We start from the raw sequence: 24,479 nt of genomic DNA, 5'->3' as shown, positions 1-24,479 counted from the left end.
GGTCAAGGGCGGGGAGGTGCCCGCCTTGGTGTCACGCGGCCGGGCCGGGCATTCGTCCCGGCGCGATGGCGACGGAGCAGGACCCCGAGGGGCAGGCAGCGGCACGGCCGCTGCTGACAGACCTCTACCAGGTGACCATGGCGCTGGGCTACTGGCGCGCGGGCCGAGCGCGGGAACCCGCCGACTTCGAGCTCTTCTTCCGCCGCTGCCCGTTCGGCGGCGCCTTCGTGCTGGCCGCGGGGCTGCGGGACTGCGTGCGCTTCCTGCGCGCCTTCCGCCTGCGGGACGCAGGTACGCGCCCCGCGCTCGGTCCCGCCGTGCAGTTCCCGGGGGTTGGGCCCGCTCAGCCCCGCGCCCGGTCCGGACGTGCAGTTCCTGGGGCCCCCACCCAGCCCTGCGCTCGGTCCGGACGTGCAGTTCCCGGGGGCCGCCCGCGCAGCCCCGCACAACCCCGCCCTCGGTCCAAACGTGCAGTTCCCGGGAGCGCCCACCCAGCCCCGCGCCCGGTCCGGACGTGCGGTTTCCGGGGGTTGCGCCCGCGCAGCACCACCCAGCCCCAGGCTCTGTCCCAGGACGTGCAGTTCCGGGAGAGGGGGCGTCGACCGCCTCTCCCCGTCCTGCCCCGCGCTCAGTCCCAGGACTTGCAGTTCTGGTGGAGGCGCCCACCCAGCCCCGCACTCTGTCCCTGGGGTCGCGCCTGCCCAGCCCCGCCCTCCGTCCCCGGACGTGCAGCTCCTGGCTGGGCTGTCCGGGGGTCGTGTCCCGACGGCCGGGCAGTGTGGGGTCCCGCTTCCCACTCAGCCGGCATGCTCTTCCCCAGGGTCACGCCCCTCACAACCCCCGAGCTCTGTCCCCAGACATGCAGCTTCTGGTTGGGCTGTGTGTGGGGGGATGTTGCACCCGGTTGGCCAGACTGGCCCTGGGGTTGTGCCCCGCTGGCCAGGCTGTCCACAGGGTCCAGCACCCCGCTCAGCTCCTTGCACTCCTCCCTAGATGTGCAGTTCCTGGCCTCCGTGCTGCCCCCAGACACGGAGCCTGCCTTCTTTGAGCATCTTCGGGCCATCGACTGCTCCGGGGTGACTGTGCGGGCCCTGCCTGAGGGCTCGCTCGCCTTCCCTGGAGTGAGTACAGGCAGGGTGTGGGGCACCTTGTGTGGCTGGGCTGAGGTGGCCCATGCTGAGCGACCCTCGCCTGCAGGTGCCACTGCTGCAGGTGACCGGCCCTCTCCTGGTGGTGCAGCTGCTTGAGACGCCGCTTCTCTGCCTGTTCAGCTATGCCAGGTGGACGCTGGGGGGGCGTGGGCATAGAGCGGCCACCAGGCACACCCAGAGGGTGGGGCACTAGGGCTCGGGTGCCTCTCTGGCACTCAGTCCAGACCCCCACACCGCGCCCCCAGCCTCATAGCCACCAATGCTGCGCGGCTCCGCCTGATCGCTGGTCCTGGGAAGCGGCTGCTGGAGATGGGACTGCGGCGTGCCCAGGGGCCTGATGGGGGCCTGTCAGCGTCCACTTACAGCTACCTGGGAGGTGAGGTGGGCAGAGGGATGGGCGGCCGCCCCCCTCACCACAGACCCTCTGACCCGAGGCTCTGACCCAGGCTTCGACGGCACCAGCAACGTGCTGGCCGGGCAGCTCCGAGGCGTGCCGGTGGCCGGAACCCTGGCACATTCCTTCATCACGTCCTTCTCAGGCACAGAGGTGCCCCCAGACCCGGTCAGTAGCCCCTGTCCACCGAGGTCAGCCTTGTCCAAGAGGGGCACCAGCGTCCCTGCTGGGCGTTTTCCCCCTCACCGTCTCTCCCCCTCACCGTCTCTCCCCAGCAGATGTTGGCTCCGGCCAGCGGCCACGGCCCCAGAGTGGATCTGGCCACACACGTGGAGATGTGGCTGGAGCGTGTGTGTGTCCAGCTGGGCCTGGGGGTGCAGGAACCACACAGAGGGGAGCGGGCAGCCTTTGTGGCCTATGCGCTGGCCTTCCCTCGGGCCTTCCAGGGCCTGCTGGATACCTACAGTGTGCGGAGGTGAGACTCGGGGTCCCGCCCCCCCTCTGACTGCTGCAGCCCCTCCATGCTTGCCTCTGCCGGCAGGAGCGGCCTCCCCAACTTCCTGGCTGTGGCCCTGGCCCTGGGCGAGCTGGGCTACCGGGCAGTGGGCGTGAGGCTGGACAGTGGCGACCTGCTTCTGCAGGCCCAGGAGATTCGCGGGGTCTTCCGGACCCTCGCAGCCTGGTGAGTCCCTGGGGAGTCCCGGGCACAGAGCAGGGCCAGGGACTGTGAGGAACAAGCCGCCTGTTGACCAGGGAGGGCCCCAGGGTGACATCGGGAGAGGGAGGTGGACACTGTGCCCCCCCACACACAGGTTCCAGGTGCCCTGGCTGGAGTCGGTCCCCATTGCTGTCAGCAACAACATTAACGAGGAGGAGCTGGCCCGCCTGGCCCAGGAGGTGGGCCGTGCTGGGCTCCTGCCGGTTCCTGCGGGAGGGGGCAGAGGGGCCAGGGGCCCCGTGGGCTCAGTCTGAGTCACCTTCCTGTCCTCTTTCAGGGCAGTGAGGTCAATGTCATTGGGATCGGCACCAGCGTGGTCACCTGCCCTCTGCAACCTTCCCTGGGCTGTGTCTACAAGGTGGGGTAGGGCCTGCTGGGAAGCAGAGGGGAGGGGAGCCGAACGGGGGTGGGGGCAGGCCGGTGGCAGGGCGCTGCAGGGGTTATGGGGGAGGGCCCAAGGCAGGGGGCCGTGCCAGGTTCACTGTTGGGGTCCTCTCCCATAGCTTGTGTCCGTGGCCGGCCAGCCTCGCATGAAGCTGACTGAGGACCCCGAGAAGCAGACACTCCCCGGGTGCAAGGCTGCCTTCCGCCTCCTGGACTCCAGCGGTGAGCACCCTGCCCCCCTCCCCAGCCCCTCCCCCCATCTCCAGGCCCCCGGGCCCCTGACAACAGCCCTGTCCCCTCCCACAGGGGCCCCGCTGCTGGACTTGCTGCAGCTAGCAGAAGAGCCGGCACCCCAGGCTGGCCAGGAGCTGAGGGTCTGGCCTCGAGGGGCCCAGGAGGCCCGCACTGTGCGGCCAGCCCACGTGGAGCCACTGCTGCGGGTGTGGGTCCAGCAGGGACAGGTGACCTTCTGCACCTTGCACCCAGAGGAGCCCTTGATCCCTTTCTGGGCCGGCCTCTCACTTGCTCCCTCCCCTCCCCCAGCTGCGTGAGCCCCTCCCACCCCTGGCCGAGTCCAGAGCCTTCGCCCAGCGCTGCCTGGGCCAGCTGCGCCCGGAGCACCTGCGGCTGCAGCAGCCGGAGGAGTACCAGGTGGGTGGGGCCCCAGTGGGCCCAAGGCACTCCTGCCCACCGCGCCTCTCTCCTCTGACCACCCACCCACCCCCTGCAGGTGGCGCTGTCCGAAAAGCTGCGGGCCCTGGTGGACAGGCTGCGCTCGGGAGCCCTTGTGTGAAGCCCGCCGGTGGGCCCGTGGAAATAACACAAGCCCCTCTCCACAGCGGTCTCCTGTCTTTTTTTCCCCAGGGCCTTCCGTGAGCCATTGCCCGGCTGAGGGGCACCCACGGAGGGCCTATGCGAGAGGCCAGGGTTTAAGAATTCAGGTGCCCCCCTACCCCCTCCGTGCCAGGGTGCTGCCCCTCCGTGGCCCCTAAGCTTCCCAGGCAAAGGAAGGAGAAGCCAGGGGTTGTCTGCCACTGGGCCCAGCCCCCTCCAGCTCCCATGGCTCCCATGGTCTGACACCTTCAATAGGGTCAGGGCAGCCAGGAGGATGCCTGACCTGCCACTGGGCAGACAAGTGAGTGACCTCAGGCCCACTCGGCTTTGGCACAGGGCCCCAGGGAGCTGCCTGGGGCAGGGGCTGGCAGCAGGCGGGCACCAGGCAGAGGAGGGCGTGAGGGAATGCTGACAGTCTGGGGCACTGCAGGGAGCACTTCCGCTGCCCAGGAATTCTGCCCGACCGGCTCTCCTGGCTCCCTGAGGACCCGCAGTGCTGCTGGCAGACCTTGGCATGGGGGGAGGAAGGCGGGGACTCTCAGGGCAGCCCCCGGGGCCCCTGGAACCCACTTTTCAGACCCTGGCGGGGGGCAGGGGCAAAAGACACCAGCACCTCCGCCCACTCCGCTGACCCAGCTGAGCCCAGAGGTGGCGACATCTCGCAGTCATGCCTGTCCTGCAGTGTGGCGGGGTTGGAATGCAGTGGGCACGGCACAGCCCAGCCCCCTGGCCCACAGCTTCTCCATGGCTGAGTCAGCAGTGCCAGGTCGGAGCCAGGTGTAGACCTCTGGGCCTGGCTGGGCATGTGTCTCCTAGTCAGGCCCTCGACTCTCCTCTTGGCCACCCCGGACCCAAGCCCAAACTTAGACGAGGGCTCTTTGTGAGGCTGGCCACTTGCAGCCAGTAGCCACAGGAAGCTAACACTGGTCTCAGAGTGGGCGCCACGCCCCGTGTACCCTGCGTGGCTCCCTCCCCCGCAGCACACGCTGACACAGGCTGCCACGCCTGTCCCTAGTCCCGCCCGCCTGGGGCCTGTTCTGGGTCAAGCCCGGGCACAACTTCCCGAGAGGACCAGAGGCAAGTGCTCCGGGCCAGGCTCTCCCGAGACCATGGCTTGGGGCCTGTGGGGCCGAGCCCAGGGGCCTCCCGTGGGGGCGCTGACCCTAACAGCGCTGGCTGAAGGGATCCGAGCCGGCCAGGGCCAGCCCATGGAACCTCCTTCCATGGTGCCTGGGCCTGTGGTGGAGACGGACATTGGAGTGGCCCCGCCCGCGGCTGGCGTGGAGCCCTGCTCCCCAGACAGTGCCCTGGAACCACAGGACTGTGAGGAGCCCCACCAGGTGAGTGCGGAGGGGCCAGGGCAGGGAGCAGGGAGGCTGTGGCTGAAGAGGTGCTGGACACTTCCTGCGCCCCCCCCCCCATATTGTTCTAGGTTCCTCCAAGCTCCTGGGAGGAGGGAGCCCTCGCTGACCTGGCCCTGTGCACAGCTGCCTGCATGGAGGAGGCGGGTTACTCGGGCACTCAGGCCACAGCACTCACCCTGTCCTCAGCACTGGAGGCCCAGGGGCAGCGGCTAGAGGAGCAGGTTGGCCGCCCCCCCACCACCCCCAAGCCCAGAAGGGTGGACCCGGTGGCCATTGGGCCCTGTGCCCACCCAACCCTGTGCTCCCACAGGTGCACGCGCTGGTGAGGGGGCTGCTGGCACAGGTTCCCAGCCTGGCCGAGGGGAGGCCCCGGCGGGCCGCTCTGCGCGTGCTTAGTGCGCTGGCCCTGGACCACGCGCATGACGTGGTGAGCGCGCTGCTGCCCTGCTCGCTGCCCCCGGACAGGTGAGGCCCACCCCGCTCGCGGCTTCCTTCCTCCTCCCCTTCCCGCTTGGGCTGGGAGTCTGACTCGGTCTCCGTGTCCCTGTGTGTCCCTGCCCCGCCCACCGCAGGGCCACAGGGTCACGGGGTGGCTGCACCATGCAGAGGTGCTGGGAGGCGAGTCTATCTCAGCCTCCACTGACCGTGTCTGCACCTGCAGGGCCGCCGCCGAGCTATGGCGCAGCCTGAGTCGGAACCAGCGTGTGAACGGGCAGGTGCTGGTGCAGCTGCTGTGGGCGCTCAAGGGCGGGGCAGGGCCGGAGCCCGAGGCCCTGGCGGTAGGTGACCCCGGTTGGGGTCCAGGCCTGGGTCGTGTCCCAGAAACACCCTCACCCAATCCTCGACCCCACTCTGAGCCCCCTTCCTCACATAGGCCACGCGCGCCCTCGGGGAGATGCTGGCCGTGTCCGGGTGCGTGGGCGCCACGAGGGGCTTCTACCCGCACCTCCTGCTGGTGCTGGTCACGCAGCTGCACGAGCTGGCCCGGAGTGCGCGCTCGCCCAGCAGCCCCAAGGTCTGGGCGCCGTCTGATCCGGGGCCCCCGCACGGCCACGCCAGGTAGGAGGGAGGCCAGGGGAGCAGGGTGTTGGGCCCATGCCCGCAGCCGGTCTCACTGCCCCATCTGCCCGCGCTCATGTTCCAGCTGCGCCGTGGAGGCCTTGAAGGCCCTGCTCACGGGGGACGGTGGCCGCATGGTGGTCACATGCATGGAGCAGGCCGGAGGCTGGAGGAGGCTGGTGGGCGCCCACACCCACCTGGAGGGCGTGCTGCTGCTGGCCAGGTGCGGGGCAGTTAGGCGAGGTGGGGGCGGTGCGCAGGGGAGGCCCCCGGCTGAGGGAGCGCGCATGTCCGCCCACCCCGTGTCGCACCCTGCAGTGCCATGGTGGCCCACGCCGACCACCACCTGCGGGGCCTCTTCGCGGACTTGCTTCCACGGTTGCGGAGCACGAACGACACGCAGCGCCTCACGGCCATGGCCTTCTTCACCGGGGTGAGCCCGCTGCGGGGTAGGGGGTGGCCACGGCCCTGGGCAGTGCGGGCCGGCGCGGGGCCCCGAGCGCACTGACCCAGCGGCCCGGCCCAGCTCTTGCAGAGCCGACCCACGGCAAGGCTCCTGCGGGAGGACAGCATCCTGGAGCGGCTCCGCGCCTGGCAGGGCGACCCCGAGCCCACCGTGCGCTGGCTCGGCCTGCTGGGCCTCGGGCACCTGGCTCTGAATCGCGGCAAGGTGAGGAGCGGGCCGGGCGCCAGGAGGGGCACCGCCTCGGACCCGCCCATCCCATCAGCCCCGTCCCCGCAGGTGCGGCACGTGGGCACGCTGCTGCCCGCGCTGCTGGGCGCGCTGGGCGAGAGCGACGCGCGGCTCGTGGGCGCCGCTCTGGGCGCGCTGCGGAGGCTCCTGCTGCGGCCGCGGGCGCCCGTGACGCTGCTGAGCTCAGAACTGCGGCCGCGCCTCCCGCCTCTGCTGGACGACGTGAGCCACACGCCCCGCCCCGCCCCCACCGCGTCCCGCTGCCTGGGCCGGGTCGCCTGCCCTGCACGCCCCTTCTTAAGTTAAGCCCGCCCCCCGGCCGCGCCCCCAGCGCGCCACGCCCTCCCTCGGTCCCGCCCCTCCACTTGACCCCGCCCTCCTTCAGTACCGATCCCATTTGGCCACGCCCTTCCTCAGTCCTGCCCCTCGCTTGACCACGCCCCTCCCTCAGCCCCATCCCTTGTCTGGCCACGCCCCCGGCGCGCCCCGCCCCTCCTTGGCCACGCCCCTCGGTCCTGCCTCTTCCTTCGGCTCCGCCCTTCTTCCCTGTCCCTGGCCCAACCCGTCTTCCCTGCCTTGTCCACCTTGCTGGCCCCTTCCCACCCGACCCCTGATCGCGCCTTTCGCGCCCTGCCAGATTCCTTCCTTGCTCCCGCTGACCGATCCCTCCTACACAGGCCCGGGACTCGGTCCGTGCCTCCGCCGTCGGGCTGCTGGGGACCCTGGTGCGGCGGGGCCGCGGCGGGCTCCGGGTGGGGCTCCGCGGCCCCCTGCGGAAGTTAGTCCTCCAGAGTCTGGTGCCGCTGCTGTTGCGCCTGCATGATCCCAGCCGGGATGCCGCTGAGGTTGGCTACCCCCACGGAGTCCCAGCCCTCCCCACAGCCTCTCCAGGACATCGGTTTGGGTCTGGGGCAGGTGCTGCGGCCCCCAGCTTCCCTTGGCCTCGGGCATGTCCTTGGGCTGCATGACCCCACCCTCCTACAACTCCCCCTTGCCATTTTAAACGCCCTGGATCCTGCTCTCGTTCCAGAGCTCAGAGTGGACACTGGCCCGCTGTGACCAGGCACTGCGCTGGGGGCTGCTGGAGGAGATGGTCACTGTGGCCCACTATGACAGCCCTGAGGCCCTGAGCCGAGTGTGCCACCGCCTGGTCAGTGGGGAGGTGGGCAGTGACTGCGCTTACACGAAGTCCTCAGTGGCTTTGTGGTTCCCACATCCTCCCAGCCACGGGGACTGACCCTCCTGTCTGCCCCCAGGTTCAGCGGTACCCGAGTCACGTGTGTCGCTTCCTGAGCCAGACCCAGGGCTACCTCCGTAGTCCACAGGGCCCCCTGCGCCGGGCCGCTGCCGTGCTCATAGGTGAGGTCCTGCCCGGCCGGTCCCAGACCTCTGATCTCTGGACGTGGCATTCCCTCCGGCAGGCGGGGAGGGGGGAGCGGTGAGGGTGGTGAGGCGCTTACACGCTTTCTTTGACCCAGGCTTCCTCGTCCATCATGCAAGTCCCAGCCGCGTGGACCAGGACCTGCTGGACGCCCTCTTGCAGGGTGAGGAGCCGATGGCCAGAGCAGGCCCTGGGGAGGCGGTGGATTCTGGGTGTGGCCCACCCCCTGGTGTGGACATGCTGACAGCCGCCCAACCTCCTGTGCCCCACAGACCTGGGGCAACTGCAGAGCGACCCCGAGCCGGCTGTGCTGTCTGCTGCTCAGGTGTCAGCCCAGCAGGTGGCGCTCCTGGTCCGCGCGCAGGCCCGACCCCGCAGCCCCCGCCTGACCCGCCTGGTGCGCCTGGTGCGTCTGGGCCACCGGTTTGCACGACCCCCCAGACCGGAGCCCGTCTACTCCGACAGCCCCTTCCAGCGTCGGAGCCTTGCGGGCCGCTGGGGCTCCTCAGGGCCTGGCTGAGTGAGCAGGGCCTCTCCCGGCTGTGCCTGCACACTAGCAGGGCAGGGGCTAGAGCCAAGCCTGGGGGCATCTCATTCTCCTCAGGACAGCCTGTGTGTGACCCTCCTGGGGCCCAGACGGTGAGCAGTGCCTTGCGGGCACCATCTCCCCACTGACCCCTCCCCCCTCTGCCAGGACTCTGCCTACCCCATTCTGGGCATGGCGTCATCTGCTGTCCGGCCTCCCCACACACTGACCACTTGTCCCTGCTCCCCCCCCCCACACACACACACCGTGCCCATGGCTACTCCACACCCCTAAGGTTTCTCTGGGAGGTCAGCAGACTTCCCTCGGTCCACAGGCTGGGATCACACCTAGAGCTCAAGCCTGGGGTAAAGGCATCAGACCCCTCCTACCTGAGTCCTCAGGCTGGCCCCCAACGTCCGCCTGGGACTGAGGGGAGGAATAAAGAAGACATGGACAGCCAGGACCCCGGGGAGCCCCTCTCAGGCACTGCCTGCAAATCCTCAGGCAGCCCCCACGCATAGCCACCTGGAGGGGAGCCCTGCCCAGCAGTGCTGGAGACACGGCTCTGAGCTAGGAGGCTTGCCTGGCGTGCGGCCCACCTGGGCTTAACCCCCAGGTTTTTTGAGCACTGCCAGGAGTAAACCCTGAGCATTCCCAGGTGTGACCCCCCAAACCACAACAAACATAATGAAATAAACAATGTGAACCAAGGGCTAAGCCTGTGTCTGGCCAAGCAGCACTCCTGGTGCACTGACTGGCAGGAAATGGAACTCAGGAAGGGACTGGGGGCTCTGCTGTTCCCAGGGGAGGGGGAAGCTAGCACTCCCCAAAGCTGCTGCAGAGCAGTTCACAGGGAGCACTGCAGCTTCCTGTGCTCCCCACCTCATAGGGTCTGAGTCCAGACCTCGGGCACCAAAGCCTGCTCACTGCAGGGGCTCCAGATCGCCCTGCCTGTCTCCGTGCTCACTTCCCATGGGGCTCCCTGAGCCCCCAAAATGGGAGCAGGCGGTGCTTACTGCAGCCTGGGCCTTAAGGCTTCAACTCTTGAGACTTTCCCGGGGCAGATGTGTGTGGGTGTTCGACTCACCAAAGCAAGTCTCAAAAGGTCCTGCTCTGCCCCTGGGCATTGCCCCTACTACTGGCACCTGCAGCCCTGCACCCAGGCACTCTCTGCCCGTGATGCCCTCCAGGCCAGGTGCAGAGGAGGGCCCGGGTCTGTGCTGAGCTATTACCGCAGGAAACCCACCCTTAGTCTGTGGGAAATGCCGTGCCATGAACAGTGAAAGTTAAAATCTTAAAGGAACCTCCAACCCTGCCCTGTCTGCCCATCCACACCCCACCCGGCCCCTTCCTGTCTGTTGTAAGCAGGTCTCTGGCCCCCACAGAGCTCCAGTCACACGCCATCCTCGTAGTCACTTTACTGGTTCCATGCTGGGGAGGGGGCTCTTTTCATCCAGGGCTGGCCGTGGGCAGCTCCAGCCTACAGGTCCTGGCTCAGCCTCGACAGCACCACAAGGCAGGCATAGAGGGCGTGGACAGTGTCCAGGGCCTCAGGCACCCAGTGCACTTGGGGCGCATTCTCCTGCAGCCTCAGACCGCAGTGCTCCAGCAAGATCCAGGCGGGCGCTCCTTCTCTCCACCGGCTCCCCAGGGGGCCAGCAGGCAGGGTCACCTCTCTGCCCTGCTGCCATGGGTCAGCTTGTTTCAGAAGACTCCGCACCTGTGGGGAGGCACAGTACAAGAGGCTGCCCCGGGCACCCACTGCCCAGCACCACTCACCTGGGCTCTTGGTTCAGCCCACCTGCCAGCCCCGTACTCACCAGGCTGAGGGGTTCTGACAGGGCCCTGGCCTGCAGCTCCTGGGCCAGCAGGGCACGCTGGGCTGCACTGAGAGCTATGGAGAGACAGCATAAAGGGGTGACCCTGAAAACCCACTGCTTCCCCTACCTTGTCAGCGTCCACCATCCAGTGCTCCCCATGACTCACCAGACAGTGCTCCCAGCAGATACACAGCATGTTTCGTGAGCTCCTCCGCTAGCTCTCTGGAGGACTTCACCAGGCACTCCAGGATGGTGCCCACTGGCCCGTCCTGCTTCTCTACATGGCCCAAGCACATACCCTGCTCCAGCTGAGGGACATGGCGGGTGAGCCTGTGGCCTGTCCAGCCCATTTTCCACCCACTCGCCAGCTACCCAGGGGCTCACCGCCTCCTCGAAGGCCAGCAAGGCTGCCTCGTCCCGCAGCACAGTGTCCAGGCCCCGCAGCAGCTGGCGGCACAGCTCCCTGGACAGGACACACAAGCCCTCGGCCTGGTCCTCCGCCTCCATCTCCAGTAGCCGGAACCCTTTCACGGTCTCAGTTTTGGTCCCGGTGACTCTGTCTGCGGGGAAAGGGCTGCATCACCCGGTGCCGGGGGGCTGGAGAGCACTGGTCAGGGAGGGATGACAACAGAGGCTGCAAGAAGGTACTGGCCAGGGGCCAGAGCGATAGCACAGGGGGTAGGGCATTTGCCTTGCACGCGGCCGACCCGGGTTCGATTCCCAGCATCCCATAGGGTCCCCCGAGTACCATCAGGAGTAATTCCTGAGTGCAAAGCCAGGAGTAACCCCTGTGCATTGCCCGGGTGTGACCCAAAAAGAAAAAAAAAAAGAAGGTACTGACCAGACATCTTGGAGCCTTGAGATCCCTGGCACTGTGAGAACAGGACATCTGTGTGGACATCAAGGTTCAAATGCTGTCCTCCTGCTGTGGCCCCCCGGACACCCTTCCCAAGCCAGCAGCCCACACTGACAGCCCTGGGATAATGCCGTGTGTGTGTGTGTGTGTGTGTGTGTGTGTGTGTCTGTGCGTGTGTGTGCCATGCTCCGTGTGTGTGTGTGTGTGTGTGTGTGTGTGTGCAGGATACATGTGTATGTGCCCGTGTGTGTGTGTGTGTGCATGCCTGTGCCCTGTGTGTGTGGAATATGTGTGTGCATATATACAACTGTAGTTGGGATTGTAGACATGTGTGTATGCATGTCAGTGCTCAGCGCTCCGCGGCCTCACCTGCCTGGTTTGGCACGAAGGTCTTCTGCTTCTTCTCTGGGAACAGGATAACATCTGGGGAGCAGACCGGAGGCAGCGGTGCATGTGTGTCCTGGCCTCCCACACGCTAGATTGCACCCAGACTGGGGTGCCCGCTGCACCCCTGCCCACACCCCCAGACTCACCCCAGCCACGCGACTCAGAGTCAATGACCAGCAGGGCCGCCCGGAAGGCCAGGATGCTGCCTGAGGGGATGGTGACCGTCGTCTTGCTGCTGAGGTGGCCCTGACCCTTGCCCTGAGGAGTGGCAGGGTTCAGACCCTCGTCATCTGTGTCTGCAGGGACCCACACGCCCCCCCGCTGCACACGGGGCTCCCGCACCCCCACCTGCAGGCTCAGGGTTCCGGGCAGTGCAAACTGGCCCGAGCCCTCGCGCTTGCGTGTGCGTGTGGCCTCTACCTCCTCCTCTGTCCGTAGTACCTCTGTCACCACATAAACATTGACCCCGTACTGGCGTAGCTGCTGCAGGATTTTGGGTTCTGGGTTCTGCAGGCGCCTGTGACAGGAGGGAAGCTCCAGGGACCTTGGCCGGTGCCACCACCAGACCATCCTCGCACCATCGCCAGTGCCAGCTGCGCCAGCACCAGAAGCAGCGTCAGAGCTCGGCCGCCACCAACCATCCACCCCACACACCCGTGTCCATAGCAGCTTCAACGCAGCCCTCGAGCCTGCTGGTCAGTGGGCCCCGGGGTCTGTGCTGCCCAGATCCAGGCACTGCTCACCTGGCCCTGGGTGTTCCTAATGGTGCCCTGGGTGAGGGGGCACCAAAGGCCCCTGCAGCTCCGTCCCCAGGCCAGCTGCACACCTGCCAGCCCCCCCTTCCACACCCTGGCTGACATGAGGGACCTGCTGAGGACCCTCTGCTGTAGCCCAGCGTGGCTTCCTGAACCCAGTAGCACTCCCCAGCCCCATCCCAGCCCTGGGGCTTCTCCCACTGTCCCAGCCTGTCCCCAACGCCCAAGATGCCGGTGGCCAGTCACCCTGCCATGCCTAAGGGCTCACGTTTCCTGCTGCAGAGCTGTCCAGGTGCGGGGGTCCACCTGCAGCTTGGCCACATGCATGGAGGCACTGGAGCTGTTGGACATGGAGGCTCCGGCCTTGAGCATCCCCTGACTGGCTGCCGCCAGCTCCACGCTGCCCTGCAGCTGCCCATCCACCAGGTTGAGGAAGTGGAACGTGCCAACGAGGCGCGGGGCTGTGTGAAAGCAGGGCCTGAGCACAGGGTCCCAGACAGAGCCCCTCCACATCCTCCGGCCCCGTCCGCACCAGGGAGGCTTGGGGGCTCCGAACCACCGCCTTCCAGGATGTCCTGGATGGACAGGTTGATGCAGCTGTAGCGTGACTGTCCAAACCACTGCCTAGAGAGCTTCTTCATCAGAAGGTGATAAGGCTGGAAGCCGGACGCGCTCTCCAGGCTGTCCACGGTGCTCAGCTCCCGGCGGGGGTCCAGCTCCCGGATCACGCTCCTGACCACCCCATTGAAGGCCGATGCCATGCTTCTGAGGAGGGCAGTGGGGCCGGCTGTGCAGCCTCAGTACTGCCAGCTCGGGCCGCCTCCAGCAGTGGGGGACCAGGAACCACCCCAAGAAAGGGCAAGGCCAGGCCACTGTGGGCAGGAAATAGGCCCGCTTCCTGCCCCCTGCTGGGGCCCCAGCAAGCCCCCCCCCCCAGGTCCCAGCGACCAGGGGGTCCTCCAGAATGTTCTCTGTGCATAGCGGCTGGGCTGGGTGGGTCCCGCACTCCCCAGAAGCCCTGTTTCCCAGCCCTCCCCAACCCCGGGCCAGGCCGTGGCAACCCCCCACTACTGGGTGGCACCTCTCACCTGGGAGCCGGGGAAGAGAGAAGCGGGAAGTAGGACACTTTGCTGAGACTCACACGGGCGCCCCTGATCCCCGGATGTGCTGACCCCTGACCTGTCCAGGACACAAAAGTGAAACCAGGAGCCGTGTTTGGGCCCGCCCCATCCCGCCACACGTGGGGTGCGCCTGCCCCCGCTGCTGCTGGCCCCTGCCCTGTCCAGGACCCAAAAGTGAAACCAGCAACCGGGCTCGGCCCGCCCCATCCCTCCACTTGTGGCTGAGCCCAGCCCGTCCCGGCCCACCAGCGCCCCCACAGGAAACGGGGAGATCCTGGCCCACACCTGCCCCTGCCCTCTGTACTCTCAGCTGCCTCGCTCTGACACTCTGGCCTGGAAAACAAATTTGTAGAAACCCCCCAAAATGCAGCCAGTGCCCCAGACACCAGCTGTCGGGAAGGTCCTGCCCACCTCTGTGATGAGGGGCCAACAAAGACCCGACCCCCCCCCAGAGGCATCAGGGACCAGTGTGCCAGTCACTCAGGCAGCGACAAATGTCCACCAACTGGTGATGAGCCAGAGGCAGATGTGGCCCCGGAGAAAATTTCCTCTTCCTGCAGGCAGGAGGGTGGAGGGCCAAGTGGACCAGCAGCCCTGAGGATGGCAGTGGGGACTGCCCACCACACCTAGCCTGCAGGCCCTGCCAGCTTCCTGGGAATCCTCGGGAAGGCGTGTGCTAGGAGGTCTGCAGCCCCTTCTGCACATTGGGCCCGAGGTCCCAGCAGGACTCTGACCCTGAAACAGCAGTGCCGGGGCTGGCAGACAAGGGTCCCTGAGGCCTCTGTCCCGCTCACAGGGGCATTCCCTCCCTGCTTGTGTGCTGCTACGTGTGAGCCTGTGTGCCCCCGTGTGCAGTACAGTCAAGCATGTATTTTTTGAGTGTATGCGTGTGTGTACATGTGTGTGCGTGTGTGCACATGTGCGTGTTTGTGCATGTGTGTGCATGTGCGCGTGTGCGTGTGCGTGTGCGTGAGTGTGTGCACATGTGTGTGGAGGGGGTTGTGTGACTGACCTCCGAACTCTCTAGACCAGTGTTTCTCAACTGGCTGACCTCCGAACTCTCTAGACCAGTGTTTCTCAACTGGAATGCCCTCCCGGGTGTGGAAGGGGGCCCATGGGGGAGCAACCGCACTAGGGGAACGTTATGTGATGCCTGGGCAGCAGGAAGCAGTTCAGGAAGGCTGTGTGGTAAGGGCAACTGGGCCCAGGACCCCTGGGGTTTCCTGTGCAAGAGCCATCCGTGTAGCTCGTTTCTTCTACTTCTTCCATTCGGTTTCAGAGCTACACCCATTGGTGCTCAGGCTTCCTTCTGCCTCCATCCTCAGGGGACCAAAGGCAGGTCAGAGGAGTGCAAGGCAATGGACCTGCCTGCTATGTTATCTCTCCAGTTCTTTTTTTTTTTCATATTTTTTGGAGTGGGGGATGTGGGGGGCTCCAGTTGGCAGTGCTCAGGGCTTATTCCTGGCTCTGTACTTCAGGAATCTCTCCTGGTGGGGCTCAGGGGACCATATAAGGGGTGCCCTGGAATCCAACCCAGGTCCTTTGCAAGCTGTGCTATTGCTCTGGACCCTTTCAAATTTTTTTTTCCCTTTTGGCTTTTTGGGTCATACCCAGTAAATGCTCAGGGGTTATTCCTGGCTCTGCACTCAGGAATCACTCCTGGCAGTGCTCAGGGGACTGTATGGGATGCTAGGGTTAGAACCCAGGTTGGCTGTGTGTGCAAGGCAAACGCCCTACCTATGGTACTGTCACTGTTGCTCTGGACCCCCTTTTGAACTTTGTGACTTAGCATGACACCTGGAAACTTCATCTAGCTGAAGGAGATTCCTTGTGTACATAGATCACAATTCCTTCTTTTTCTGTGCCCATATTTTTGGGCTTTGCCACATGCAGGGGACCCTGCAGTATTGAGGACTGAACTGCGACTGGTCACAGGCCAGGCATGCCTCTTACTTCCTGTGCTGTAAGAAAGGTTTTCTTTTTGCCACACCCTGAGGTGCTCAGGACTTACCCTGGGCTCTCGCTCAGGGATCACTCCTGACAGGGCTCAGAGGATCACATGTGGTACCATGCAAGGCAAGTGCCTTTCTTCTATCCTATCACCTCAGCACCAGAAATTTCTTTTCAGTTACCTGTATACTTTTATTGCAGTGGAGCCTGACCCTAACCCAGGCCTCATGCTTGCAAGGCAAGCACCTTCCCCAGAACCCTGGCCCCCCGGGATGTACTGGACTGTTCTTCACTCATGTTTGCAGCGCCCAGTGGACCAACGCATCATATGTGAGAGCAGGTGCTTCTCCTTGGAGCCACCTGCCAAACACGCCCCGTCTTCAGGGACCAGCAAGGAAGGCCGGGGGGGGGAGTCTCTGGGGAGGAGGGTGATGCTCAGGAAATCAAACGGGCCGACAGAATGCGGGGGGGGGGCTGGACTGCCCCACTTCCAGCCTGGCCCTATTAGGTGAGGGTTTGGCCGGGGGACTCCAAGACAAGTCAGCTCAGAGCCTCTGCCCGCCCCCACAGAAGGCTGGAGTGAGGGCGGGCCTGAGGGTCCTCATGTGGGGGGTTGGCAGAGGCAGGAGTGGGGGCCCAGGAAGCCATTTCAGGGTTCAGATCATATGGGTGAGCTTGTAGCCAGCAGGAGAAAGCCGGATAGTGCGTAGCAACCCGTTCCCCCAGCCCCCCAATCCAGAGAAGCCCATGATCCTGCTCCTCCAAGCTCATGGCCAATGCCGCGGGATGGGAACTGGGGGGACAGTTCTCCCTAAAGGGTCCAGGTAGTCCAGGACTAGAGGCGATGTGCTTCTGGCGTCAGGTAGGGCCCCACACTGGCCACTACTTGCTACCCCCTGGCTCACAGCAATGCCCATAGGTACAGGGGCCACCTCCCAGCACCCCTTCCTACCCGAGGACCCCACAGGCTGGGCAGGGGAGAGGCAGATGGGAAACTGCCCTGGAGAACCAGGTGGCATGGTGTGGCCTTTGCAGGGCAGGACTCTGGGCTGAGGTCAGCCTGAGGTCAGGGACCTGTCCATGGCTTGGGGCTGTCCACCAGGCTGACCCCTGACCCCAGGAGCCCATGTCGGGTTCAGTCACTGCAGGAGACAGGAGGGAGCCTGGGACATGTCGAAGAGCAGTGGACAGGCAGGGTGTCGGGCTGCTTCCCGTCTGTGCCGCCCCCCAGGCCCCGGCCAGGGGCCGCAGTCTCTTGAGTCCTTGTTGCTCTGGGAGTCCCGAGTCTGACTCCCAGTTTCCTGAAACTGTGACTGGAAGCCAGGTGACAGGGTAGACACCCTTGGATGTCAGAATGACGAGAACACAGGCATTTCAGTATGCAGGCAATACATGCTCCCCTGCCTGTGGTTCCAGAACGTTCTCATCACTGCCCAGCCACTCCCCAGCTCTTGGAACTCAGCCCTGTCTAGATACCACAGGGAAGTGCAGTGAGGCCCTTGTTGTCCTTCTGGGCTGGACTTAATTCAGGTGGTTTTTGGAACAACCCAGGAGGTGCCTGGGGCTACTCCCAATTCTGGGCTTGGGGTTGCCACCAGCAGGACCAAACCCAGACTCATGCAGCAAAGACATCAACATTATCATTTCCTCAGTTCTCCTTGGATGTTTTTGAGGCTCCATATGTGGGAGTCGGGACCAGCACCCTGTTTCTAAGGTAGAGCTTCCTGGCGTGGGCTCGGGCAGCCTGGGGCTCCTCTACCAGCACTCAAGCAGAGGAGCACACATTGCTTCCAACTTCCTGCTCTTTTTCCTTTTTGGGGGGCCACACCTGGTAGTGCTCAGGGGTTACTCCTGGCTCTGCACTTAGGAATTACTCTTGGTGGTGCTCAGGGCACCATATGGGATGCCAGGGGATCAAACCCAGTCAGCTGCATGCAAGGCAAATGCCCTCATTGCTCCAGTCCCCTTTTTTCTGATTTTCTTTTTTTTGGGGGTGTGGCATGCACACCCAGTCATGCTCAGGGCTTACTTTTGGTTCTGTGCTCAGGGACCACTTTCTGGCGGGCTCGGGGATCGTCTGGCCTGTCATGATCCCGCCCAGGTCAGCCAAGGCAGAAGCCCTGTGAGCTCTTGTACAGCTCCGGCATACCTTGTTTGTTTTTTAACCTCTTCCAGGTCCCTTGTCTCTTGCCATCATGTTGTTTATGGCAACGCCTGGTTGTGGTGCTTGCCAGATAGCACACTTTAGGGTGAGGGTGCGCTGGAGACCAAGCACTGTGGCACTGTGGTTCACATCTCTAGACCTTAATTGACAGATCTCTGAGGGCTCGGGGGATCAAGCCCCGGACTCCTGCATTCAAATAAAGGACACACAAGACCACTTTAGCTCTCTTCCTGCCTCGGAGAGCTGGGGACAGGGGGTGTTGGCATGGCCCGGGTCCCTTGGTGAGTCTCCGCCCTGCTGGGGTCCTCAAGGTAGGAAAGGGAACTTCTGGGACATAATGGCAACTCCCCGTAACTACTTTTGGGGCCACACTCTGCGGTGTCAGGGCTTCCTGCTGGTTCTGTGTCCTGGATCACTCCTAGAGGTGCCGAGGATGGAACCGGTGGCCGGATGAAGGCCTTCCCCACTGTCCTCTCTCTGACCTCACCACTCTAACATTTTGAGGATTCTCCCTTTTTAATTTTGCGTCACTGGGGATGAAATCTGGTGAGATTTCTGCCACAGAGCCGCACGCCCGGCCCCTGAGCGCCCCTGGACCACGTCCAAGCCCCAGTCTCACTTTCCCAGGGGTTTCCCTGCGGGGCTCCTGGGATCAGGGCGCAGGGCCAGAAGCCAGACCCGACGCAGGCCCCGCCCACAAGCTTACAGCACCAACTCCGCCCATCAGACCCCGCCCGCAACTCTACGTCATCAGCTCCGCCCAGCGCAGGCCCCTCCCGCAAGCGCTTCGTCCCTGCCCCGCCCGTCCGCTGTCGTTGCCAGGGCGACGGCGCGTCCCTCGCACTGCGCAGACTCGGCTCGGCCCGCCTCGCCCGCCGGGAAACCGTCGCGCGGCGATGACGTCGCGGGGGCCTGGCCGGGCGTCGCGGACTCCCGAGATGGAGGAAAAGGAGCAATTACGCCGGCAGATCCGCCTCCTGCAGGGTGGGTCGGCGGGCCGGGGTCGCGCGTCGCTCTCCGTCGCCGTCCTGGCGCCGGACCCGCGCCCGCCCCCGCGGGGGCGTCGTCCCCGCCGGGGCACCGGGGCGGCGGGGCGGGCGGCCGCGGGGCCTGAGGGGCTCGGGGGCGGCCGCGCCGGGGCTGGCCGGGGCCGTCGCCTGGTAACGAGTGCGGCGCGCTGGGGCCTCGGCTTAGTTCTCGGGGGCTGGCCTGGGGCTGACCCGCAGCGGGGAGGCGCCCTGGGCGCGCCCGATCGTCCAGGGCTGCCCTGGGAGCCGGGGGCCGGTCACTTCTACACTCCTGGACGGGGTGGCCTCCCGGGGGATGCTGGGGCGCCGCCCCCGGGGCGAGGCGCAGGGCTCTGGGCAGGCGGCTCCCGGCCAGCCTCGCTTCTGTCTCCGCAGGTCTGATCGACGACTATAAGAATCACCACAGCAGCGCCCCTGCCCCTGCCCGGTGGCAGCCGTCTGCATACAACAGCTGCCGGGCCTTTGGCACCCGCTACCCGCGGCCGAGCCGGAGGGGCTTCACCCCGAACCGCGGACCCGAGTGGCGCAAGAAGTACTCCCTAGTGAACCGGCCGCCGGGCGCCCCGGACCCGCCCGCCGATGGCGCCCCGCGCCCGCCGCTGGCCGCGGAGGCCCGCCAGGGGCCCGACCCCCCGCAGGGTGGCCCCGAGAGGCAGGTGCAGCTCAGTTCGGATCAGAACATGGTCATCAGGATCAAACCGACGCCCTGCGCCGCGGGAGCCGGGCAGGGCACGTTGGAGGCACCTGCAGAGGCCCGCTGGGGCGAGCCCCCTCAGGGAGGCGAGGGCGAGCCCCCCGTGGGCCCCGCGCCGGCCAGGGGCAGCTGTGGCTCCGAGGACCCGCTCCTGGTGTGCCGCAAGGAGCCGGGCAAGCCGCGGGTGGTGACGTCGCTGAGCAGCGGCAACTCCGCCGAGCCCCGGCGTGCCGTCAGCGAGAGTGCCCTCACGGCCCGGCCCTGCCTACCCCGTGCCAGCCAGCCCCAGCGCAGCAGCACGGCCCTGGGCCAGCGGGGAGGTCTGTCCATGGGAAGCTGTGGCTCCTCGGGTCCGACTGCCCCCTCCGGCTCAGCGGGGAACCCCTCCAGATTGGCCCTGGGGGCCCGGCCTGCCCGCGAAGCTGCCGCTCTCGGAGCCTGTCGGAGTGGCAAGTTCCGGCGGAACAACTACAAGTGGGTGGCCGCCTCCGCCAAAAGCCCCCGGCCCAGTCGGAGGGCCGCAAGCCCCCGGGCCGCGGAGCAGGCTCGCAGGACACTCCCCGGGCCCGAGCCGGAGCCCCACACCCCGCCCGGGGCCTCCCCCAGCAAGTATAAGTGGAAGGCATCCAGCCCGGCGGTCTCCTCATGCTCCTCCTTCCGCTGGCAGCCGGAGGCTGGCAGCAAGGACCTGATCTCTCAGCTCTCTCCAATCCCGTCGGGTTCTCCCCCTGGAGACACACCTGCCCAGCCGTCCCCCTCTGCTTACAAGGTGAAGAGTCGCACCAAGATCATACGCAGGCGGGGCAGTGCCAGGTGGGTGTCTGGCCACCCAGCCCCTCTGCCCGTCAGAAAGAGGGAGTCGCAGGTCTCCCGGCACTGAGCGGCCAGTGGATGTCTGCTGGACACAGGCTTAGGGACAGCAGGCGACTGCCCACCCTGGCCCTGGGAGGGGCTGCTGGGATGCAAGGGATGGCCCTTGGGCGTTTCCCCCTGGCTGTGTGTCCACCCAGCCCGCCCACCCGGCCGAGGCTCAGGATCTGCTGTCCTAGTGCCTGTTGGCAGCCTCTGCTCTCTCTCCGCAGCCTCTCCGGGGACAAGAAGAGCAGCTCTCCCCCCGTGGCCGCCACCAGGAGCCAGTTCAGCCTGAGGCGCAGACAGGTCCTGCGGACCAAGAGCAGCCCAGTGCTGAAGAAGACCCCGCACCGGGGCCTGGCGACACTCAGCAGGCAGCGATTGAGCCAGCCTCAGGCCCGGGCAGCGCTCCCCAGCAGGGAAGGTAGGACTGGCCGGGTGCAGGGCGGGGCGTGGGCTCCACCGGGCCGGTTCTTCTGGTGCTCTAGGAGCCGGAGCAGAACCGCATGCACGTGTGCTGGTGGGACAGCCGAGTGTGCCTGGTGCCGCAGCTCCTGTGCTGGTGAGGTCAGAGGGTTGGCAGGGGCGGGGCTGCTGGTTTGGGGGGCTGCTGCGCTGGTGCCCTAGGTCTGAGGGCAGGCGGGACCCTTGCCCAGGGCTAGGCATGTGGGGCCTGGGTGCAGCTCATGTGGTGGTGGTGCTGACCTGCTCTTCCTCTCGGCAAACGCTTGTCTGCAGCCCTCCTCCTTCCCCCTTTGAGGCACCAGCCCTCTGGGAGCCGGCTTCCTGCGGTGCCCAGCCCCCTGCACCCCTGCTGGGCTGGAGCAGTGTGGGGCACATGGGCAGCAGGACACCGGGGAGCCTCTTCCCCACATGGGGGTCCCAGGGTGGCCTCAGCTGATCTTTTCCTGGTTTGGGGGTTGGGCCATACCTGGCTGTGTTCAGTGGTCGCTCCTAGTGGTGCTGACACTCCCCTTGGGCGTTCCTGCTGCCCTGCTGGGGGTCCTGCACGAACCCGGGAGCCCCCCTCCCCCCCTCGCTGAGCGCAGGCAGCCCCCCCCCCGCTGAGCGCAGGCGATGGGGTGCTGCCCTCGCTACGCTCCTCCCTCCCTGCTGTGCAGGCGCTTTCCACGTACGGCTCCGCCTGTGGGGAGACCAGCTGGCTTGGGGTGCTGCCCCGCTCAGTGCCCAGGGAAACCAGGTGGGCCCCCAGGCCAGCGCGGTGAGTCCTTGGGCGTATCTAGCCACGAGCCAGTGTAGGTGCCCAGCGGGGAGAGGGGTCCGGTCTTGGGGGGAGCGGCAGCAGGTGGCCTCCAGGTCCTTCTGTGGGCCCCTTTCCTTGACCACACGGCTTCCATCGGACGCTCAGATGCTTGTGGGGAGCCACAGCGAGTTCCTGGCCCCTGTGGTTGCTGCCTCCCACCCTGTGGGGACCCTCGGCCTCCGGGGGGAGGGCAGATGTAGGCAGGGTGGCCCTTTCCTGGCAGCCTTGAAGCTTTCCTTTCCTCACTCCTTAGTAGGGCCAGAGGGACCGACCTCTCGGCTGGGGAGGGAGAGGCCCTGTGCCCACCGAGCCCAGCTGTGTGGCCTGGTGGGCAGCAGGGGGCGCCCTTGCCCCTCACATCCCCTCTGCCACCTCTTTCTGGTAATTGATTGCCTAATTTCCTCTTTATGTGAAAGAAAGCAGATATCAAGTAATTTGCAGCAATAACCTGCTAATGCCGGGCCAGTATCGAAACTCCCCTGTTCATTCCAAGTGGCAGATAAAACACTAATACATAATTATCCTTGCAAATTGGATTGTTTTAAATAACCAAAAGGCTACGGCCGGGAGAAAGCGATCCCATCTCCCTGGAGTTCCTATTGCAGTGTAATTGCCGCGTTCAATCAATTTCCCTGGCATTAGAAATTCCATCACAATCAACATTAAGCTTTATTCATTGTGATGGCTAAGAGCCGGGCCATTTCTCCTCTTTTTCTTAACTGGCAAAATTAATCAGGGAAAAGATTTTAAACATTTACCCGTGCGAAAGAGGTCAGTTCTGCCACTATATTGCTCAGCAGATAAGGGGGCTAATAAAAAGAAAATTGAATTACTAATGATCACCAGGCACTGAGTATATAAAACCTGGCAATCGCTGGCGCAGGAACAGGGAGAATCAATTTTCGTGGGACAAGGTGCGCTCATTTTTTATTTTGGCGCATATTATCAGCAATTTAATTTGAGAGCGCATAAACAGGAGGAAACAGTTAGGGAATAATGAGCCTGGAGGTGTAAAGTGCCGCAGGATATATGCTGTACACAATTTATTTGGCACTACAGATAATCGCTTTAATTGAATTCAAAACTGCATTGTTCAGCAACGTCAGCTCGGGCCTGCAGCCCCTCCCGCGCTCCCTGCCCTCTGACCCGCCTCCTGTCAGCCCGCCCCTCCTACCCTCCCTGTCCCCTTTGAGTTCCCTGGGCCTCAGCTTGGGGGGAAGGAAGGGGCAGCCATCAACCAGAACCTCCTTGGCCGCAAAAGCCGGGTGCTTAGATGACACCTAGGAGGGCCTGGGGGCTGCTGGAGAGTCACAGGGCTGGGCACAGCCCCTCTTTCCCAACTGACCACATCCCACTAGTGGCCTTTTCTCCCCTTAATGACCTGGGAGAATGCAGAGGGGGGACAGTGTGGCCTGCTGAGACCCTTGCTGACTGGAAGGGCAGTTTTTGAGCTGCCTGAGCATTCCGAATGCCCCTCAGCTGGCCACCGAAGGCTTCGCCATGTGCTCCACTTCTGTGACCTGCCGCAGGACTCCAGGGACTAGGGTGATTTTGGGCCTTCCACCTCCGCTCTATCCCTGTGCCCCCACCGTGGCCTGCAGCAGCTGGTCCTGCTGGCCCCGGAGCTGCTGGCCAAAGACCGCGCTCTTCGCTCTACCCGCTACCTTCGGGGTGTTGGGGGACTCAGAGTACATCTGCGAGGAGTGGGAGGCCAGTGGCTCTTCCGCATAGCCACGGTGGGAAGTGGGAACCTGAGAAAGATTCCTGGGCAGGAAAACCCCAGCGGCCATCCGCCTTCTCTCCCTCTGGTCACGCCCACCTCAGACTAGCCCCCTCCCAGGCTCCACCTTCTCAAGGCCCCGCCCCTCCCAGACCACACCTCTCCGCCCCACCCTTTCCCGGTCGAATCCTGCTCCCAGCCCCGCCCTCCTCAGGTGGTCCCCTTCTACCAGCAGTGGACCAGAGGCTGCCTGGAGCATTGCTTGTGGCCCCTGCTGTGCTGTCCAGGCCTGGCCCTGCCACAGAGCCACCCAAAGGAGAGGGTTTTCCTTTTGGGTGATTGGGGGCAGAAGGGCCAGCAGTTATGAGTGTCTGCCCCGCTGGCACTGAAGCCAAGCTACTGGGGGCCCTCTGGGCTGGGCAGTTTTCCCTGGGGGATGGTCCAGGAAGGTGTTTGAATTGGGACTTCTCTGAGCCTGGGCTCTGGAGCCTGGTGGGACAACAGGCTCTGTTCACGTCCTTCTGGTGCCAACCAGCTCCTGATTTGCCCAAGACCACCACTCCTAGCCTGGCTCATGGGCCGGGTCACCAGTCAGCCCTCTGACAGCCCTACAGGAGGGAGCAGGGCTGTGTCTTGGCCGGGACACTGGTGCCAGGGCAGAGGTGTGTGACCTTGAGGCGTGGCTGTCCTGGTAGCACCTAGCTGTGGGCTGGGGTGGGCTGGGGGCTCAGTGGGGAGGTGGGAAGACTGCAGTGCATCTCGGGGGCTGACTTGCACTCCAGCTGTCGAGTCTCACCCTGGCAGACGCAGGAAAGCGCTCGAGAGCAGTTAAATTTGGAGTCCTGCTTCATAAGGGAAAAAGAAAATGCTGAATTAGGCGCCAGCCAGCAGCCCAGCGATCCTGAGCCCTGCATAAATCGCAGCCCGTCGCAGGCCTCCGGTTTTACGTCTGCTGAGGCTGTGCTAATGAATTATTCCAGGAGAACTGGCGAGGGAGTGCGTGTGCTCATGCTTGGGGGTGCCTGTGTGGCACCTGCCCCCCCAGTGCCCAGCTGGGGGAGGTGCAGTTTGGATGGGGCGCTGCAGGGCAGAGGGTGGAGGCCCTGGGGATGGTGGGATGCTGGCTACCGGCCCAGGGCTGGCTGCTCCTGCTGTGTCCCTGGTGCTGTGGTGGCTGTCCTGGGCACTGGGCTCAACAGGGAAGTGACCCGAGGGGCAGTGGCCATTCCAGGCCAAGGCTGTGTGCCGAGGAGATGCTGGGGCACCCTCTGTGGAGGGGGGTGGCAGCCTGTGTCTGGGTGTGTGCATGTGGCTGGGTTGTGTGGGGCCGTCCTTAGGGAGATGCTTGCCCTTAGGGGGAGAC

The 24,479-nt window shown here is 65.0% G+C and overlaps 4 protein-coding genes across 6 annotated transcripts in view; 3 read left to right on the top strand and 1 right to left on the bottom strand.

The window, feature by feature from the left end:
• The first annotated feature begins 65 nt into the window (after positions 1–65).
• NAPRT (nicotinate phosphoribosyltransferase) lies at positions 66–3,477 on the top strand. The gene is made up of 13 exons (XM_056125039.1): positions 66–291; positions 994–1,121; positions 1,198–1,280; positions 1,397–1,527; positions 1,598–1,713; positions 1,824–2,020; positions 2,087–2,227; positions 2,358–2,442; positions 2,541–2,621; positions 2,767–2,869; positions 2,954–3,108; positions 3,191–3,298; positions 3,378–3,477. The coding sequence occupies exons 1-13, from the start codon at positions 66–68 to the stop codon at positions 3,438–3,440; spliced, it is 1,617 nt and encodes a 538-aa protein (XP_055981014.1). The 3' UTR covers positions 3,441–3,477.
• Positions 3,478–4,590: 1,113 nt separating this feature from the next.
• MROH6 (maestro heat like repeat family member 6) lies at positions 4,591–8,502 on the top strand. Its single transcript, XM_056125046.1, has 14 exons — positions 4,591–4,821; positions 4,914–5,066; positions 5,156–5,310; positions 5,507–5,624; positions 5,720–5,904; positions 5,990–6,127; positions 6,223–6,337; positions 6,431–6,574; positions 6,647–6,820; positions 7,276–7,443; positions 7,629–7,748; positions 7,855–7,957; positions 8,077–8,142; positions 8,252–8,502. Exons 1-14 carry the CDS (start codon positions 4,591–4,593, stop codon positions 8,497–8,499), a joined length of 2,118 nt encoding a protein of 705 aa, XP_055981021.1. The 3' UTR covers positions 8,500–8,502.
• Positions 8,503–9,921: 1,419 nt separating this feature from the next.
• On the bottom strand, positions 9,922–13,514 carry GSDMD (gasdermin D). 3 transcript variants are annotated; one of them, XM_056125041.1, is made up of 11 exons: positions 13,412–13,514; positions 12,856–13,088; positions 12,592–12,784; positions 11,917–12,085; positions 11,715–11,826; positions 11,551–11,604; positions 11,167–11,214; positions 10,710–10,885; positions 10,492–10,633; positions 10,326–10,399; positions 9,922–10,225 (listed from the first exon to the last, which is right to left on the bottom strand). In XM_056125041.1, exons 2-11 carry the CDS (start codon positions 13,082–13,084, stop codon positions 9,986–9,988), a joined length of 1,437 nt encoding a protein of 478 aa, XP_055981016.1. In that variant the 5' UTR covers positions 13,085–13,088; positions 13,412–13,514; the 3' UTR covers positions 9,922–9,985. The 3 variants fall into 3 exon arrangements, with proteins under 3 accessions (XP_055981016.1, XP_055981017.1, XP_055981018.1); XM_056125042.1 differs by having other exon boundaries at positions 11,989–12,085; XM_056125043.1 differs by having other exon boundaries at positions 12,010–12,085.
• A 4,926-nt stretch (positions 13,515–18,440) lies between these two features.
• Positions 18,441–24,479, top strand: part of ZC3H3 (zinc finger CCCH-type containing 3) — a 33,595-nt gene continuing 27,556 nt past the window's right edge. The window contains exons 1-3 of the mRNA XM_056125027.1: positions 18,441–18,542; positions 18,962–20,093; positions 20,363–20,556. Of these exons, the coding sequence (XP_055981002.1) occupies positions 18,455–18,542; positions 18,962–20,093; positions 20,363–20,556 (1,414 nt within the window). The 5' untranslated portion in view covers positions 18,441–18,454. The remainder of the gene's footprint in view (positions 18,543–18,961; positions 20,094–20,362; positions 20,557–24,479) is intronic.

This window comes from Sorex fumeus, unplaced genomic scaffold (genome assembly GCF_029834395.1).
Source record: "Sorex fumeus unplaced genomic scaffold, SorFum_2.1 ptg000054l, whole genome shotgun sequence".
Classification (NCBI taxonomy): domain Eukaryota; kingdom Metazoa; phylum Chordata; class Mammalia; order Eulipotyphla; family Soricidae; genus Sorex; species Sorex fumeus.
The sequence above is the reverse complement of the archived record's forward strand: the minus strand, read 5'-3'. Positions and strand labels throughout refer to the sequence as shown.